This window comes from Mastigoproctus giganteus, chromosome 1, assembly GCF_048544385.1.
Source record: "Mastigoproctus giganteus isolate SK-2022 chromosome 1, ASM4854438v1, whole genome shotgun sequence".
Lineage (NCBI taxonomy): Eukaryota > Metazoa > Arthropoda > Arachnida > Uropygi > Thelyphonidae > Mastigoproctus > Mastigoproctus giganteus.
In genome coordinates, this window is record NC_143575.1 from 218715016 (window position 1) to 218734737 (window position 19722).

General features: G+C 37.6%; 1 protein-coding gene across 4 annotated transcripts in view; it reads right to left on the minus strand.

The window, feature by feature from the left end:
* Positions 1–19722, minus strand: part of HPS4 (Hermansky-Pudlak syndrome 4 protein) — a 264255-nt gene that overhangs the window by 110033 nt on the left and 134500 nt on the right. For all 4 annotated transcript variants that reach the window (XM_090384360.1, XM_090384353.1, XM_090384371.1 and 1 more), the window contains one exon: positions 5891–6368. In XM_090384360.1, the coding sequence (XP_090240486.1) occupies positions 5891–6368 (478 nt within the window). The remainder of the gene's footprint in view (positions 1–5890; positions 6369–19722) is intronic.

The following is a 19722-nucleotide window of genomic DNA, read 5'->3' on the forward strand; positions in this document are numbered from 1 at the left end:
CTGAGCAAGATCATCAATAGTTGAACTACTAATATCAAGTGGACCAATTTGATTCATCCCCTTCCTTCTAGTGTTTACATAAGTAAAGAGGTTTTTGCTATTATTCTTTGGATCCTTTACCAAAGATTTGGTTTTGGAGAAGTCCAAATCTCTGACCAAATCGTTCAATCTGCTTGAGTGATTAGATGCGGCTTTGCAGTATCAAGAGTTGAAAAGTCTGTTACTAGTTCTGGGTTCTGCGTCTTCTGGTTGTTGTTATTTGGCTTTTAGGAGCATTAGCAACTAAGGCTATATTGCTCCAGGGATATGCGGTGGTCATTCCCTGACCTTTCCGCATCATCCATATTTGGTGGTCACGGACTCAAACCCCAGTCTAATCAAGAAGCGTGTGCTACGCACTGTTGCTCCTGCCCACCTGGCTACGGAGGCGCAGCATCTTCTGGAGATTCCTTTTCCAATCCTGAATCAGAGTCAAGTCCATATGTTTCTGGTGGTTTTGGCATTGTATCATCATGAGGAACCTCCCTTAGAGCAGAAGGTATGTTGGGATACTCTACTTGCTTGGATTTCCCAGAAAAATATGAAATATTGGTCATGCAAAAGTAGCAATCATTTGTGTGGTCCCGAGGTTTCTGCCATATCACTGGAACAGCAAAAGGCATTGATTTATGACTAACTCTAAGTCAGTGTGTTAATGTCCTTGAACATGAGGTACAGAAAATTTTTGGAACCCATACTTTATCTGGAACTCTGATCTTACATCTAAAATAGAGTTCATAGGCTTTTCTCACAAGTTGTGACAGTGGCTTCCACTGTGATTTTAATAACACTTCTCTGCAAATGTAGCAAAAGCTATCAAGCTCATTTCAGGAAGAACACAACATATTTCACGTATACAGTTGAGGTACACGCACATAAGAATGCAATTAAGAAATTGTAGATTTTTATTTCTAATTTACACACAGTTCACAATTTACACTTATGTACACAACACTTGTTTACAAACACTAATTCATTAAAACACTTGGCGCCTTTGTAGCCAGGTGGGAAGGAGCAGCAGTGCGTAGCACAAGCTTCTTGATTAGACCGGGGTTCGAGCCCGTCACCACCAAATACGGAGGATGTGGAAAGGTCAGGGAATGATCACCGCATATTCCCGGAGCAATATGGCCTTAGTTGCTAATGCTCCTAAAAATCAAATAACAACAACAACAACAACTAAAACACTTCTTACTTTGTTCACCACTTGCCCTTTGAAACGCAAACAATTTCTGAAATATGAAAATGCATGTTTATGGTGTAGAATCCATTCATATATATACTAGTAGAGAAGTTTCTAGAAGGTTCATGATGTTCACAGAGAACTCGGTCAAAAGTTCTACAACTTTCCATCCCGACCCTTCTTCCACACACATGACAACATTCGAGAATGTTGTAGAAAGCTCCCAAATGCTCTAGAAATATCCCAAATGTTCTAGAAAAAATAAAATAAAATAAAGAGATAAAATAGATGGGAAAAGATGATTAAACCAACTACAGGTCTTGGTTTTTGGTCATTAACCTAAGATATTTTAAAACTGCGGGTGATAAGAACTTTTTAAGCATATATCTGAATTTTTGAACATATTTCCCATGAGAATCTGTTAAAATTATTTCAGGGAGGAAATTGATGGTGACCAGTGTATAATCAGATGAAGAGTATTACTCCCTTTGGTTGCCTCTCTAACATGCTGCTGTAGAAAACAGTTATCCGATAAATCTACAGAAGTTTTGCTAGTGTGTGTGTGACCAATCCACAAGTTCCAGTCAATATCTGGGAAGTTAAAATCTCCTATTATAAGACATTCTGATTTACTGGCCCACTATTTCTTTGTACAGCTGTTTGTTGTATTCATCAGAGTCATTAGGCCTATAACACACTCCTACTCATTTTTGATTTCTCAGTGTCATATCAAACTGACTCAACATTACAGAGGCTACCCTGTCAACTGGATGCACTGCCTTAGATTTTATGTGCTTTTTAACTAAGGACACAACCCTTCTCCAACTCCTAACCTATCTGTCTTTGCTAAGTGGGATTTCTTTGCCTCTGCTGGCTCTAAAGACATTCTCAGAGCAGGTTTTGTTAATCCTGTATGGGTAGGAAACAGCAAACCCTGGTCTCCCAGTGTGGGATTTTTCTAAGCACACAGCTTGCTATGCTAAGCTTCTGTGTGGGTGAATGGATACCTCATCCTTCCTGTTCTTTAAACTTTGCTTCTTAAGTGTCACATCTTCCAAATTCCAAGGGAATGCCTCTTTCATCCATTTTTCTTTCTTTCTTTCTTCCCCACCCTTGACCCTAAACTTCTCCTGCTTTCCTTCCTGCTCATTTCAATATTTCACCCAGGCTTCCCAAGAATTCTCGAAGTTCAGCAAGAGTTAGTCAGTTAGTTAGTTAGTTATTTGGTTTTTAGGAGCATTAGCAACTAAGGCCATATTGCTCCAGGATATGCGGTGGTCATTCCCTGACCTTTCCACATCCTCCATATTTGGTGGCGATGGGCTCGAACCCCGGTCTAATCAAGAAGCCTGTGCAATGCACTGCTGCTCCTTCCCACCTGGCTACGGAGGTGCCTGTTCAGCAAGAGACCTTATATGCAGAACCTGGTGCCCCAGATCAGAGCAAAGGACAGGAGGCAGGGGTCGATTGACCAAGTATTTGCAGTCCCCTGGCTGCTAAGTTGCCAGCCTACAACATTCCAACACAACCTTTCATACTTCTCACAAACCCATACTTGATGACACAGCAGCAAATAAGGGAAACCCTGGAGACTGCATGCAAGTACGTATGACACACAGACAATTGTCTTTTCTGTACATATTTGTACTCCCCATATTCAAATTTTGCATCCCTTATATCTGAGTGACACCACATCTCTAATATCCCAACAATGTCTGCATTTGATTTGCTCAGAACTTCAAATATATTTACCATTCTTCCAGCATTGGTGTATATGCAAGTATATACACACACTCGTTCTTATTCTTAGTTACCCTAACAGAGCTCATGTATTTACTTCTTCCATGATGACTTCCAGCAGTCCTTGAAATCCCCAGTACTTTGCTTTCCAGGCTGCTGCTTGCTCCAGTAGAATATATGCATATGTGCAAGTACATTAGCATTAGCATTAGCATGAGTAGAGGCATTTGATGCAAGAAAGCAAGCTTATGCAGCATCAGCCAAAAAAAAAAAAAAAAGAAAAAACCACTTCCACTTCACCCCTCTGTTCGTTCAAAATACCTGTCCAGCTGAGCCTTAAACTTATTTAGGCTATCAACCTCCACCACAAGGGATGGAAGTCTGTTCCACCAACCAACCACCCGCTGGCTAAAGGCAAATTTCCGCACGTCTATCCTACATCTGTCTTTCCTCAATTTGAATTTATGCCCTCTCAGGTGATTATTCTGAGCTAGAGGAAGAATCCCATCAGCATTGAGCATGCTTAAACCATTCAAGGCTTTATACACCTCTATCAGATCACCTCGCTGGTGCCTAGTCTCCAGACACTGTAATTTGCAAAACTTAAGCCTTTCTTCGTAAGAGCACCCCTTTGTTCCATTCACTAATCTTGTTGCCCTTCTCTGTACTCGTTCCAGCAGCTCTACATCCTTCTTGAAATGAGGCCTCCAGACCTGTATGCAGTACTCTAGGTGTGGCCTGACCATCGCCTTATACAATGGAATAATCACCTCCTTATCCCTGCTGGAAAAATTCCTGTATATCATTGACAATACTCCATGAGCTACTCTTGCAGCCCATCTGCACTGCTCAGAGAACTTCATATCTGCCTGCACAACCACCCCCAAGTCCCTTTCATTCTCTACCACTGTCAGTGTTGTACCATAGAGTTGATACGTTGCTCTGGGGTTGCTGTTTCCCATGTGTAGTACTTTACATTTGTCAATGTTAAACTTCATTTGCCACCTCTCAGCCCATCTGCTCAACCTTTCCAGATCCTGTTGCAGAAGCATAGTGTCAGTAGTGTCCTTGACAACCCTGCCAACCTTTGTATCGTCTGCAAACTTGGACATTAATCCCGATATACCATCATCAATATCATTTATAAATACAGAAAACAATAATGGACCCAACACTGAGCCCTGAGGGACTCCACTAATAACATCAGTCCACGATGAGCAGTGTCCATTGATTACCACTCTCTGTCTTCTCCCCCTCAACCACCCCTTTATCCATAGCAGCAATTTGCCTCCAATGTCACACTGCTCCAATTTGTGTAGCAGTCTTCCATGTGCAACAGTATCAAAAGCTTTTCTAAGATCCAAGTATATAATATCAAAGTTATTCCCTGCATCCAGTTCTTTTGTGACTGCATCATAGTATCCAATCAAGTTGGTCAGGCAAGACTTCCCCTTAACAAAACCATGCTGTGTCTGAGCTATAACTGAAGTCTTGTCTAAATGATCCTGCAGTGCGTCTTTAACCAGTGCCTCCATTAATTTTCCTGGAACAGAAGTCAAGCTCACAGGTCTATAATTACTTGTGTCAGCCTTTGATCCTCCTTTGTGAATTGGGGTCACATTTGCACATTTCCAGTCTATGGGTACCTCCCCTGAGTCCAAGGAAGCTCTCATAATTATGGCTAAGGGTTTGCTTACTTCCTTTGCTGCCTCCTTTAATATAACTGGATAGATCCCATCCACCCCGGGTGCCTTTCTTGTGTTTATCTTCAACAGTTTCTCCTCCACTTTACTCCCAGTTATTTCAAGATTCTGTAACTTACTGCTAGAGTTGAATACACCTCTGGCATTCCCCTCGCTGAATAACTCCTCATGTGTGAATGTCGATGCAAAATATTCATTTAGTTTGTTAGCCACCTGAGCAGGATCATCAACACTTGACCCATCAATATCAAGTGGACCAATCTGATTCATCCCTTTCCTTCTAGAGTTTACATAAGTAAAGAACTCTTTGCTGTTTTTCTTTGCATCCCTTGCCAAGGATTTCTCGTAATCTGCCTTCGCCTGCCTAACCTCCTTTGTAACTTGGTTGCATATCAACTTGTATCTATCATAGGCTTCTGTGTCATGTGTTAATTTGTAAGTATCCCATGCATTTTTCTTCTCTGCCATATGCCTCATTAGTTCATCTGACATCCATTTTGGCCTAAACCTTGAACAATATTTCTTAGTTGGTATGTAAAGCCTAGTAGCTTCCAAGATAAGTTCTTTGAATGCTTCCCATTTTGAATTTGCTGTTGGTAACATCATCAGTTGGTCCCACTGTATAGAATTTAAATACTGTCTCAGTCCATCGTAGTCGCCTTTACGGAAGCAATAACCCTTCCCTTTACCCCTAATGGTAGTTACCTCTTTGAGTAAATCCCACTTCAGCACACTGTGATCACTGCCACCTAGTGGTTCGTTTATCTGCAGATTCTTAATGCATGAAGAATCACTGCTGATAATCAAATCAAGAGTATTACTCCCTCTAGTTGCCTCCCGAACATGCTGATGTAGAAAACAATCATCCAATAAATCCACAAAAGCCCTGCTAGTGTGTGAGTATCCAGCCCCCAATTACTATAAGTGTGATACTACATATTACTATAAGTGTGATATTAAGTTTACTTTTTAATATCACATAATGCATAATTTATTTTCTATCCAAAACTTTTTATCTCATTAAAACTCTGTTCAATGCTATTAAAGTTTTTACATATTATGCAATTTATTTTATTTTGCAATTAGGTAGTCCATGACCATAAAAATCCCCCACAACCAAAACCTTAAATATCCTGTAACTCCTGAGCTTTACATACATAATTAAAGAAATAGAACAAAAAAAAGTGCAGTAACAAAAAGGAAGTTATATAATAATAAATCTTACCATTGTCTGTCTTATTAGTGCAATTTAGCTGTTCTTTTAGTAGGCTTCTATGTGGTGAAATCTCGAAAGCAAATGAACTTTTTGTGAGTACTTGTGGAAATTCACATTTCCCTGCATTGAAGGAAGTGCTACAATAGTCACCATTTATAGCATTTTCACTTTTACATACAAATTCAGTATCTGTATCATATGAAGTTTTTGCTACTGGTTCATTATTAGGCAACACATATGGATATTCATTTTCTAAATCTTCTTGACTGTATTCAGAGTCAACATCACCTATTGTTCCTGAACTAAGGTCACTATCAGCAGCAGATAAAATGTTTGATAACCGTTGCCATTTCCATAAGATGGCCTTCTTACTCCTCTGGGAAATAATTTTCAGCAACGGTTCAATGATTTTGATATTTGCATAAACCTTTATCAATCTTAAGCCTGATGGAAGGTCATAGTTAACTAATCTATCCTGTACACATACCTAAGGATTAAAATGAAATACTCCAATTAATAATAATTTTTAGTTAGTAATGGAAAATCTAGAAATATTTGCTATTGAATATGTGGTTTCTACAGCTTATACCTTTAGTATAACACCACAGCAGCACAGAAAAATGTTACAATAAATAGATATTTTCCCAGAAAAATTATGTCAAATATATATTCGAGCATTTTCTAATGATTTTATTTTACTTATATTTATCAATCAACACATCCATCATACAAATCACACACTAATTTTATCTTTCATATACAATTTAATCTTTTTTATATATATAGCATTGCCACATTTTATAAAATATGTCTAAATTTATTTTGAAACTGTGTACAACTTTATTTACATAGGCACAAGGACAACAGAAATGTACTTTTAGAGATATGTCATTCCCAAGGAAATCTGAAAACAAAAATAACATTCTTCCATTTAAATATTATCCATCTACTATCCATCATTTCCATTTAAATATTTGTGGCATTTGACTATGGCACTGTATATTGTAGTAAATATATGCATCAGTGGAATCTCATAAATGCATGAAGTAATGTTAGTAGTAGTAGTACTCTTCAACTTATTCACAAACTGAGGTTTGCTGCCATCCTAGCTATAAAGTCATGTCATGTTTATTGATATATATCAAAACTGATACTGTATAAAGAATAAATAAAAATAAATTCTGTTTATAATTTGAATGGCCACAGAGAATCAGAAGAATTCACAAAACAGAGGTTACAAGAAATTATGATGTATAACTGTTGATCGTGGCTTTTCACTGATTGACAATGGTTTCTGATGTCAATAGACATTTGGAATGAAATACTGTTATACTAATCTATATCTATCAATTTTGAACAACTGAAAACTGTAAAACTTTTCAGCATACAAAAATACAGATCCATTTTTCTCCAAAATGCTCTAGAACCATTCTTCCAAATTATTAATAATAACAGTAATAATTTATTAACTCTTCATCAGTTACCAGACATCATGTCATGAATGATTATTAGGAATGTATGGAAAAAGTCCCAATATCAATCATGTTTTTTTTTTTTTTTTATATATCTAGATTAAAATAATATTATATGCAGTGATACTCACACTGCCTCCACCTTTACAAATTTATAACACACCTACAATATGCACCTCAATACACTACAGCAGACTGTCTGTCTACTGTAAATGTGGTTTATAGTAGTTAAAACTGTTATTTTTGGAGTCTCAATTATAACACCAACTATGATGTATAACTTTTCATGAGAGAGAGAGAGAGAGAGAGAGAGAGAGAGAGAGAGAGAGAGATGAGTGACTGTTGCTCATGGTCCCACACTAAGTGATATTAGTTTTTTGATGCCAATAAATATTTGGAAAGGCTCTAAAATACTGAAACATTCATCTGTATATACTGATCATGAGTTAGAATTAAATTTGAAAGTTTTTAAAATTTTGCTATAGAGAATAAAAGGGAGCATGTCATGAGAGCCTTGTCAATTAATTCAGTTCTAAAATAGAGGAGGTGCAAGCATAATGGTTGAAGATATAAAGGCAGCATCAGGTGGGTTAAGAAAACTGCAAGTTTGGGGAGGGGAGATATGCACACTAACAGCTTAATAGCAGCTGCAAGCAGAGCCAAAATTGATTCATGTACTGCTTCTACTGGAACATGTAGCAGCTCGGAAAAAAAAAAAAATATATATATATATAATAATAATAAAAAAAGGTTTGGAGAATTACATGCCTACTGAAAATCCTCGTAGGACAAGCAAAAATATATGGGCTGTGTTTGAGTTGCTAAGATACACTTGCTTGTACACTAATGCTAGAAGTACAGTAAATAAATTTGAAGTATTAGTCAAGTTCAGCAAATGTGGACATCATAGGGATATCAGAAACATGATTCCACTAAGATATAAGGGATGCAGAACTTGAATATTGTGAGCATGGTGTGTACAAAAAGAACACAGTGGAATTGGGGGGTGGGGGGGGAGTTATGCTTCTGGTTGAGAAACACATAGAATCTAAGGCAATTCACCCAGTTGATTTGGGTTACCATATCAACTGGATGTCCTGCCATGTAATGTGAAGTCAGTTTGGTGTGATATAAGTAGTAGGAAAACAATAACGACACTAGGAATATGTTATAAGCCAAATTACTGTGGCAAATATTATGAACAACTATGCAGAGAAATATAGTAGGCTAATAATTCAAAATGCCTGATAATGATGTATTTTACCTTTCCAGTTACTGACTGGAACTTCTGGTTTGGTTACTGACACAGTAGCAAATATTTTCTCAATTTACTGGATGACTCTTTTCTACAACATATTAGAGGGGCAACTAGGAAAAGAAATATTCTTGATCTGATTATTAGCAGAGATTCTTCATGCAGTAAGAATTTCTAGTCACTGCACTAAAGATCACTGCCAATTAGTGATCTAGTTGGCAGTGATCTTTATTGGATGACTCTTTATTGTACTGATGTGGGATTTACATCAGTACAATAAAGTACAATCAGTGCAATTTACATCAGTACAAAAATATAACTACTGTCGATGGTAAAAGGGAGTTTGTTTTCACAAAGGAGACTACAATAACCAAAAACAGTTTTTAAATTCTTTTTAAGTGGAACAAATTTTATTATTAACAACTATAAAAACTGTAAACTAGGTGTATGTGATTTTTAGTAACTCTGAACAGCACATGTTTCTGCTTGTTCCATGACACCCAGCAGGTAATAATCCTCAACATCTTGCCTTCCTGTTGGCACAGTCCAATTAGAAGCAGATCAAGGTGGACACTATAGGAAACATTGTGACACTCAGACATAGGGGAAAATGAACAATCTGAATTTGGGGGAGCACAAGGTGTACAAAAACAACAGAGGGGAAGGAGTTATGTTCTTAGTTAAGAAGCACATAAAATCTAAGGAAGGTCACCCAGTCAATGGAAGTGGAAAGTGTAATGTTAATTTAGTTTCGTGTGATATAAGAAATGGAAAAACAAACCTGATAGGGACGTATTATAGGCATAATGACTATGAGTATAATGAACAACTACAGAGAAAAGCAAAGCAGAGCTTGCCAGTAAATCAGAATGGCCTATAATGGGGATTTTAATTTTTCATATACTGACTAGAACTTGTGGCTTGGTAATTCACACTAGTGGCAGAGCTTCTGGATTTCATGGATGACTGTTTTCTACAGCAGCATGTTAGAGAGGCAATGGGTACTGACTTTGAATGCATTAAGAAATTACAGATTAAAGAACCACTAGGCATCAATGATCATAGTGTGCTGATATGGGATTTACTTAGAAATGTAACTATTGTTGAGAGTAAAGGGAAGAAATTTTTATTTCGTAAAGGTACCTGCAAAGGTCTCAGGCAGGTTTTAAACCCTATTTAATGGGACCAAGTGATTATATTACCAACAGCAAATTCTAAATAGGGAGCATTTAGGAAGTAATCGTAGAAGCTATTAGGTTTTTTTAAACAAACTAAGAAATACTTTCATGTTTGAGACCTAAATCAGATGAACTGCTAAGTCTAGTGGCAGAGCAGAAGAATGCATGGGATGCTTATAAATTATCATTAGATAAAGTTGCCTACAGAGCTTAAAATAGTGTGCATTCAGGTCACAAAGTTGGTTATCCAAGATATGGCAGATTATGTGAAATCTCATCCAAGAATGCAAAGGAAAGTCACAGAGTTTCTTCTAGTGCTTATATATATGTCTTTAAGTAAACACCAGAAGAAAGGGAACAAATCACACTGATCCTACCCAGATATGAATGGCATAATTGTGAATGATGCTGCACAGGTTGCTGACAACTTGAATAGATATTTTCATTCTTGTTCACAAGAGAAGATTTTTTTTTAGGGGTTGAAATGCCAGAAGTACATCATATTACAGGAAACTACATGATTTTGTAGTAACTGAGAGAAAGTAGTGGAGAAATTGTTGAAGCTAAACATAAATAAGGTACATGGAGCATGTGGGATCCTATCCGATTATATTAAGAGAGGCAGAAAAAGTCAGCAAAACTTTCGCCACGATTACGAGAGCATCCTTAGTTTTAAGCCAGGTCCATATGGACTGGAGATGTGCAGTTGTATCCCCGAATCACAAAGGGGAATTGAAGGGTGAAGTGAGCAATTATTAACTTCTGTTCCAGTAACAATAATGGAATCACTGGTTAAAGTAATGCAGGACCATGAAAATGCATTACTTCTGAATAGGAATATAGTTACACAAATCACATCATGGATTTGTTAAGGAGTGATCTTGTCTGACAAATTTGATTAGCTACTATGATGCAGTAAGAGAGAAAATGATGCAAAAAAAAAATAATGCTGACATCACACACTTAGATTTCAGCAAAGCTTTTGATACAATTCAACATAAAATATAGCACACAAATTGGAGCAATGTGGCATTAGGAGAAAATTATTATATGGATAAAGGAATGGTTGAGTGGGAGAAGACAGTGGTTATAAGTGGGCACTGCTCTTCCAGAAGGAGGAATGCCGCCCCTATGTGTTACCAGGCAATAGTAGGTGGTAGATGACTTTCATCAACCGGTGCAATACCACCACTTTGCTTATTGGAGGCTTGAAGTGGTGGAACCCGTGTTTAGTTTCCAGAGATAAGTTCCAGTCAACCATTCCCCATCTCTTCCATCATGCAGTATGACTGATGACTTTTGGCCTTATGATGAACATCATGGCAAGAACCAATCTTCCTTACATTTCGAGGTTAAAGCTCGAAAACAGTGTTCGCAGGCCGGACGCTAGTTAGTACATCAAACCGAACCTAATGGTAACTCTTTAAGAGGCTTCCAGATCAGTTAGCAATAATCTTGCTACCTGTACTCTGCCAGATAGTAACTGGAGGGAGTCCAAGTAGTGTATATGAGGAGGACATTGTTGAGGCCATGTTATGTCAAGGATCTGGGTATATTCTTACCGTGTGTATGCCACACCCAAAAATTTCATTACTTCATACGGCACGACCCACCCACTTTTTCTTACTGTCGAATACATCATTCGACAGTAAGAAAACTAATAGAATAAGCTTATCTGCGAAAAGATCTAAACCTCCCAAACACTTCATAGTTCATTTCACAAATACACGTGGTCTCAATTCTAATCTCAACAATGTCCATTTCCACTTGCAGTCTGCCAAACCCCATGTACTTTTTCTGACAGAATCTCAGTTATCGGTTGATTCAATTACTGCTCATCTCAGATGTCCAAATTATTTGCTGTATGATTCCTTTCGCCTCAAAGGTGGTACTTGTGCATATGTCCATTCCGATATTCCCTGTCAGAGACTTGGTAATTTGGAATCTCCTCCTTTCGATCTTCTCTGGCTTAAAATCTCTCTACCTCATTGTGTAAAATTCATCTGTTGTCTCTACAGTTCTCCCAACTCCACTAATCACTTGGAGCTCTTTGACTTCCTCTCTTTTTTCAACTTGACTTTATCCAATCTAATTATCCTTGGTGATTTTAATGTTCACAACTCCAGCTGGCTTCCGTTTTCTAGTCACACAGACTCACCTGGTTGAGAAGCTTGTTTATTTAGTGTTTAATGACGCATTGGCAACAAGGCCATAATGTGCCCTGGTCGAGATGCTGAGGCTTTTGCAATTACTAATGACCTTACACAAACAGTTCATTAGCCTACAAGAATACCAAACAATCCTAACCATACAGCCATTGATCTTTTTCTCACAAACAACCCTTGTAAGTGCTCAGATCATATCAGTGAAATTATTCTTGTAGGAATGGAATCCTTTATTCCACACTCCACTTTAAAATCTCGTCCTTTATCTAAACTTTGGTGTTCCAATAAATATGCTAAGGCTGTTTAAGGGAAGAATTGCATATGGTAACTGCTTGTTTCCAATCCTTCAGTTTCATTTTCTGCCTACACCAAAGCTCGCAACATTGTAAAGCAGTTATTAATCAGTCCAAACTAGATTTTGAACAGGCTAAGAGTAGAAAACTTGCTCTTGCCCTAATGGTAGCTGAGCATTCTGGTCTCCTGCCAAAGCTATTGGCTGAAACTTTTGCTCATCTCTGCTCCCACCTCTGCCAAAACCAGATGGGTCTGTTGTCACTTCAGCCAAGGATAAAGCTGACCTGCTAGCATCCCATTTTTCTTCCAACTAATGTATTAATGATCTTGGTAAAACACCTCCCACCATTCCCAACATGCTCCATTCAATGCATCTTGTGGTCCGTCAAAAGGATGTCAGAAGAATTTTGACAAATTTTGATGCTAAGACAACTCCAGGTCCTGATGGTATTTCTCCACTTGTGTCAAAACCCATGCCCTGAACATACTCCTATTCTCTGCCGCCTTTTTATATTTTCTTATTCCAAAGGTGTTTTTCATTCTGCTTGGAAATCTGCCCATATCCAGCCAGTTCCAAAAAAGGGTGACAAATCCCTCCCATCCAATTATCGTCCCATTGGAATTACTTCTACTCTTTCTAAAGTAATGGAGAAATCAATTAACCACCAACTCTTAAACTATCTAGAAAACTTCCATCTGATCAACGATCGCCAGTATGGATTCCGTCAGTGTCGATCCACTGGTGATGTTCTGGCTTATGTTACCCATTTATGGACAAATTCAATGAAAAAGTTTGGTGAAACACAAGCAATTGCTCTTGACATCTCAAAGGCTTTCAATTGTGTTTGGCATAAAGGTCTTCTAAACAAGCTGGCACCTCCGTAGCCAGGTGGGCAGGAGCATCAGTGTGTACCACACGTTTCTTGATTAGACTGGTGTTCAAGCCCGTGACCACCAAATACGATGCGTATTTGGTGGTCACATATGTATCCGTAAGTATTTGGTGGATATGCTCCATATCCACCAAATACCGAGGACCTTCTTCCATTGACTGGAAATCCTATCCATAGTTTTGCCGATGATAGCAAATTGGCCTGCCTTGTCCTGCTCAATCAGCTTGAACTTCTTGAATATCTGCTACCAATTCCTTAAATGCGATCTTCAGGTAATTCTCCAGTGGGGCAAAGACAATTTAGTTGATTTCAATCCTTCTAAAACTCAGTCTTGTCTTATATCTCGCAAAAAGGATTCATCTTCTACTATGTTTATCTTTGGTGACACTCCGATTTCAAGAAAAAATGATGTCTCTTTTGGGGATTACCCTGACTTCTAATCTCTCTCTCTTGGCACAAGCACATTACAAATATTGCTTCCTCTGCATCTAAAAAACTTGGTTTTCTCTTTCACTCTCAGCGATACTTTTCTTCCGAACAGCTGTTCACTCTGTACAAATTGCAAATCTGCCCTACCATCGAATATTGTTACCACATTTGGAGAAGTGCCCCCAAAACCTCTCTCTCAAGCTTCTTCCATGGGCACCATTCTTCTGAATTTTCTTCTATAATTCCCACTCTCTCTTTCAAAACAGTTGGAACATGTGCCGCCACCAGCCAACATCCATTTACTATCCAACTTCAAACTCACAGAAACAATTTTTCATCTTCCTCGTTTATTCATTTAACTGCCGTTTTGTGGAACAACCTTCCTTGATATGTATTTCCTGAAAATTAGTCTACAGAAGTTCAAGTATAATATCAACAAATATCTTCTTTCGTCTTCTCAACCTCCAACTGAAGCATGGTACTATAGGTTCTATTACCTCTCGTGTTTGGGGTTTTCATAAAAAAAAAAAAAAAAAAAAGTTCATAGCAGCAACAGGTGGTTTAATAGGTTCAAGCATCGTGCTGGTTTTCATACCGTTAAAGTATGCAGTGGAGTTGCCAGTGCTGATTTTGCAACTTCAGAGAAATTTTGTGTTGTGTTGGAAAAAATTATTGATGAAGGTGACTATTCAATGCAGCATAATTTTAACATGACGAGACTGCTCTGTGTTGGAAAAAAATACCGGATCAAACATACATTGCCAGATTTCAAGGCATCAAAAGATAGGTCCACGGTCTTGCTTGGGGATAATGTAGTGGGAGATTACAGATTAAAACCACTGCTTGTGTAACATTCTGGAAACCCTTGTGCATTTAAGGGCATCAATAAAGCCACCCTACCCGTGCAATTCCGATCGAACCAGGGAGCATGGATAACAATATCTCTCTTTGAGGATTGGTTTACATGCTGCTTCATTCCTGAGGTTGAAAAATATTGTAAAGACAATGAAGTTCCTTTCAAGGTTTTGCTTCTATTAGGTAATGCTCCTGGGCATCCTACGCATCTAGATGATTTCAATTCGAATGGAGAGTCAAATTTTTACCACGAAACACAACTTCACTCATCCATCCTATGGATCAATGTGTTGTTTCGAATTTAAAAGCATAGTATTTACGCATGTTTGCTCAGGCATTGTCTGCAGTAGACGACGAGAAAAATTTTACGTTAAGAGACTTTTGGAAATCTTACAATATTAACCACGTCATCTTAAACATTAATAACGCCCGGACCTTATTAATGTTTTTTCGAAGGATTTGAAAAAGACAAATCATATGAAGAGGTTACAGATAAGATTGTAAAGGCTGCAGAGCTACTTCAGTTTGAGGTCGATGCCAAAGAAGTTGGGAAGTTAATAGAGGAAGAAGAGAAGGAAATATCTAATGAAGAACTTATTGACTTGCAGGCAGTGATAGTGAAAGAAGAAAATGCTGATGAAGTTCAAGATGAACCAAATGAGAAGCCGAAATGCTTCTCCACCAGAGAGATAGCAATGGCGTTTTGTGAAATTGCATCTGCAACGCCGAGGTTTGAGAAGATGGATCCTGACAGCGAACGATTTTTAAAGGTTAACAGAGGGGTGAATGATAAGCTTGCCTGCTACAAAAAAATCTACAATGAAAAGAAAAAAGCCACCGTTCCCAGTCATTCATTAATATGTTCTTTCGTAAGGTTGAGCAGCCAATCACTTCTAAATCTCCACAGCCCTCAACCTCCGCAGTGGCGTACTTATCAGTTGAAGACATCGATTTTGGCTACGATTCTGGAGTAGTAAATATACTGAAGTTATGCCTGTCTCCTCTCTTGTTTTGTAATTTTTTAATTTCGAAATTTTTTTAAATTGCACACTTTTGTAATTTTTCTTGCACATGAGATAAAAAAATTGAATAAATATAATAAATAATTCTATTTACATGTTCGTTGAACATTTCTTTTTTGATTCAATCAATTCAGCGAGCACAAGCATGGGGGTGTGGGGGGGGGAATTCCAACTTACATAGCGTTCCATGGAATGCAACCCTTACATAAGTCACGAAATTCCCGTACTTCAAAATTAATGGTGAGCACATAACAAACGACAGCCATTAATGACTAGTACAACACTTAAAACTTCACATAGATTAGGTATACAGGCCGAGAAGTGGCAAATGAAGTTTTACAGTGACAAATATAAGGTACTGCACATGGATAGTAGTAATCTGAGAATAATATATAAGCTCTGTAATACTACACTGAGGGTAGGAGAAAGTAAAATACCTGGGCTAATTCTGCAGTCAAACATATCTGTTGAGGAAAATTTTGCAACAGCAGAGATAAAGAGGTGATTATTCCCATCATATAAGACAATGGTTACACCACATTTTGAGTAATGTACACAAGCCTGGAAGTGCCATTTTAGAAAGGATGAGAATCTGATGGAATGAGTGGAGAGAAGGGAAATAAGATTAGTGAGGGGAACAAAAGGATACACTTACCATGAAAGGCTTCAGTTCTGCAAATGGCAGCATCTACAAATTAAGTATTTGCAAGGATATCTGATTTAACTGTATAAGGCTTTAAATGGACTGAGTAAGTTATATGCTGATGATATCCTTCCTCTTGTTGAGTTAACACATATGATAACAGGTGTAAATTTAAGTCAGGGAAGGACGTTTGCAAGGCAGATGTGTGGAAATTTACTTTCAGCCAGCAAGTAGTTGATTGTTGGAACAACTAGACAAATTATTTGAAAGATTGGACATGACGTGGGAAGTGTGGGTTTTTTTTTTTTTTGGCCGATGCTGTATAAGCTTGCTTTCTAGCATCATTTGTCACTACTAATATGAACTGCAACTGCTAAGTGGAAAGAGTCCAGGGGGAGAAAACCTTTGAAATCTACTAAGCCTTTTATACCAATAAAAGTAAGAGATAATGTTCAAGGTTTAGACCTAATTGGATGAAAGATGAACTTTTTTTTTTTTTTTTTGGTAGTTGTTGGCGCATCGGCTTCTGTAACCATAGTGCACTTCCCAAGGTTTTTGCAGTACTTTGATCCAAGCCCGAGGTGGGATTCGAACCCGCGACTTTTGGGTTGCCAGGTAGGCACTTTACCCACCTGGCTGGCCCAGTCGGCAAAAGAAAGAAAGATGAACTGATGAGATTAGTAGTAGAAAGGAAAAATGTGCATGGGATGATTATTATAAATTATCAGGGAAGACTGAAACCCTGATAATTTAAAAAAAATTATTGAAACTTTGATAATTTGTCTGTAATCACATCATTAAGGAGGTCAGGAAAGCTAAGGCAGATTAAGAGATGCCTTTGAGCAATATGAAGAAAATCAGCAAAGGATTCTTTGACTTCATTGTTTAAGTTAGCACTAGAACAACAGGGATGAATCACACTTGTCCACTAGATATAAATAACATAACTATAGATGATCCTGTCCATCTTGCTAACAAATTGAATCAATATTTTATTGAATTGATAGAGAAAGAAGTTTTTAGTGGTGGGAATACCAGAAGTATACCAAATTTTAAATGGGAGTTAAAAGACTATGATAACTGAGATAAAATAGAGGAGAAACTGTTGAAACTATAAATGTGAGATTACAGAATCAATTTGATTATATAGAGAAGCAAAAGATATAAGCAAACATTCAGCCATAATTATGAGAACATATTTGGATTCAAACTCTTTTTTTTTGACCAAACTCTGAGATGCAAAGTGCAATTAGTGCAGCATACACAAACTTCTGACTTCTTCTCCTGGTCACCTAATTTGCACCCAAAATAAAGTTTGTTCATATTCTTTAATAGGAGCATTATAGATTATCAATAACATTTAATTGTGCAATCACTGCACACACACACACACACAAAAAATGCACGTTCAACTGAAATACACTAAAACTATAACACAAGTACAAGTTAAGTTACAACTCTGTAACAAACTTAAGTTTCTGGACTATTCTATCCCAACTAGAAGGTATTTTATTTATCTGTCAGACAGGCAGAGAGTAGTAGTAGAGGCATGTGATGCAAGAAAGCAAGCGCATAAGCTTATGTAGCATCAGCATTGAGCCTGCTCAACCCGTTCAAGGCCTTCTACACTTCAACCATATCACCTCACAGGTGCCTAGTCTCCAGACACTGCAATTTGCAGATCCTGACAGTGAACCTTTCTTGGTAAGAGGACCCTTTTGTTCCCCTCACCAATCTTGTTGCCCTTCTCTGTACTCGCTCAAGCAATTCAACATCCTTCCTAAAATTAGGCCTCCAGACTTGTACGCAGTACTCAAAGCAATAGGTGGAGTAGGTGGGGGTTGGGGTAGAATAGTCCAGAAACTGCTGACTCCAGGACTTCTCAATGAGCAGTCCAACTAGTATTAATGGACAGAAGAAAAACTAAATATGAAATATCTTGTAAACTGAGGCTGCATATTCATGAAATCAGCATTAAAAACAATAAGTCCACTATATTTCTACTTAAAAGATTTTTAACTGTTGTTCAGTGTAATTTTATTTAGCTTATATTCAAGCTACAGGAACTCCCTGACTTACGTAATACTCGACTTAAGCAAGTTTTTGCTGGCCGGTGCAAACTTAAAAAAATTGTGGAAACGTATTTTGCATCCCGTAGGAATAAATGGAGGTACCGTGAAAATATCGTAATGTGAACCCAATAACACTGTGTTTTTTTTTGGTAATTCGTTCCAAGACCTTGGAAGTTGAAATTTTCGCTATATAACTAAGCTATTCATCTCTCTAAAAGGTCATATTTATAATGGAAATTGCACTACTCTTTCATCGTTATCATAAGTTCCTGTTATAAGATTCAATTTTGAATGCATTTGTGATATTTTTCTAAAACACATTTCTGTAGGTCACTACCATAAAACAATAAAAACAATTTGCACTTTCCGTTTATTGGCCTTTTCTGTTAGTGCAATCTATTATAAACAGGTAGTAAACTCTATCTTGCATTTGCAATAATCCTGATAACTGGAATTGTGTGGGTGTTTACATTATTACAGTGAAATGTGTTCCCCTTCACTGAAATCTTCAATCATATAAAAAACAAATTTTCAGAATCTTCTCTTCGTTCATATTTACTTATTACAATGATGAAGAAAAAGCAACCAATGGAAAGTGCAAGTGCTGGCAATGCTAGGAAATGAAACGAAACAAAATATTTAGAAGTGAAGATGATTAATTAAGAAGTACGAAGCAGGACAAAGTTTGTCATCTATTGCACAAAATTAGGTCTTGCTGCTTCAAAAGTGAATAATATTTTAAGGGACAGTGCACGTATAAAAGAACATGTTCAAGGATCAAAGTATTTCACACGGGGGCCAGTCCACCCCAACAGTGATCACAAAACAGCGTTCAGGTGCTGTAGCACCTGAACTTTTTCCATCTTTGATATATCAAAGATGGAAAAGCAATTAATAATATGGATGGAAAATCAGATTCAGAAGCAAGTGCCCCTGAATCTAATGGCCATTCAAGCAAGAAGTATTCATGAAGATAACGATAAGTACAGCAAACCCCAAGCCAAGTTTGTCAGAAGAAATGGGTGATTTAATAGGTTCAAGCATTGCGCTGGTTTCGAAAACATTAAAGTATGCAGTGAAGTTGCCAGTGGCGATTCTGCAGCTGCAGAGAAATTTTGTGATGTGTTGAAAAAAGCTCTTCTAAATCTCCGCAGCAGCATGTTTATCAGCTGGACAGTTAATTCTGGCAGCGATGCTTGAAAGGTAAAACTTGCTGATGTTATGCCTCTCTCCTCTCTCCTTTTGTAATTTTATAATTTTGAAATAATTTTGTACACTTTTGTAATTTTTCCTGCGCATGAGATAAAAAAAAATTGAATAATTCTATTTACATGTTCGTTGAACATTTCTTTTTTGCTTCAATCAATTTCAGCACGGATAGTTGTGAGTGCAGAATTTCCCTGAATGTTTATTTAGGGAAATTCCGACTTACGTAGTATTCCCAGGAACGCAACCCTTACGTAAGTTGGGGAGTTTCTGTATTAGAGTTTTTTATATATAGATTCTAAGCCCACCACAGCAGCTGTTATTTCTTCTAATCTGCCTCAGCAGATTCAAAAGTTA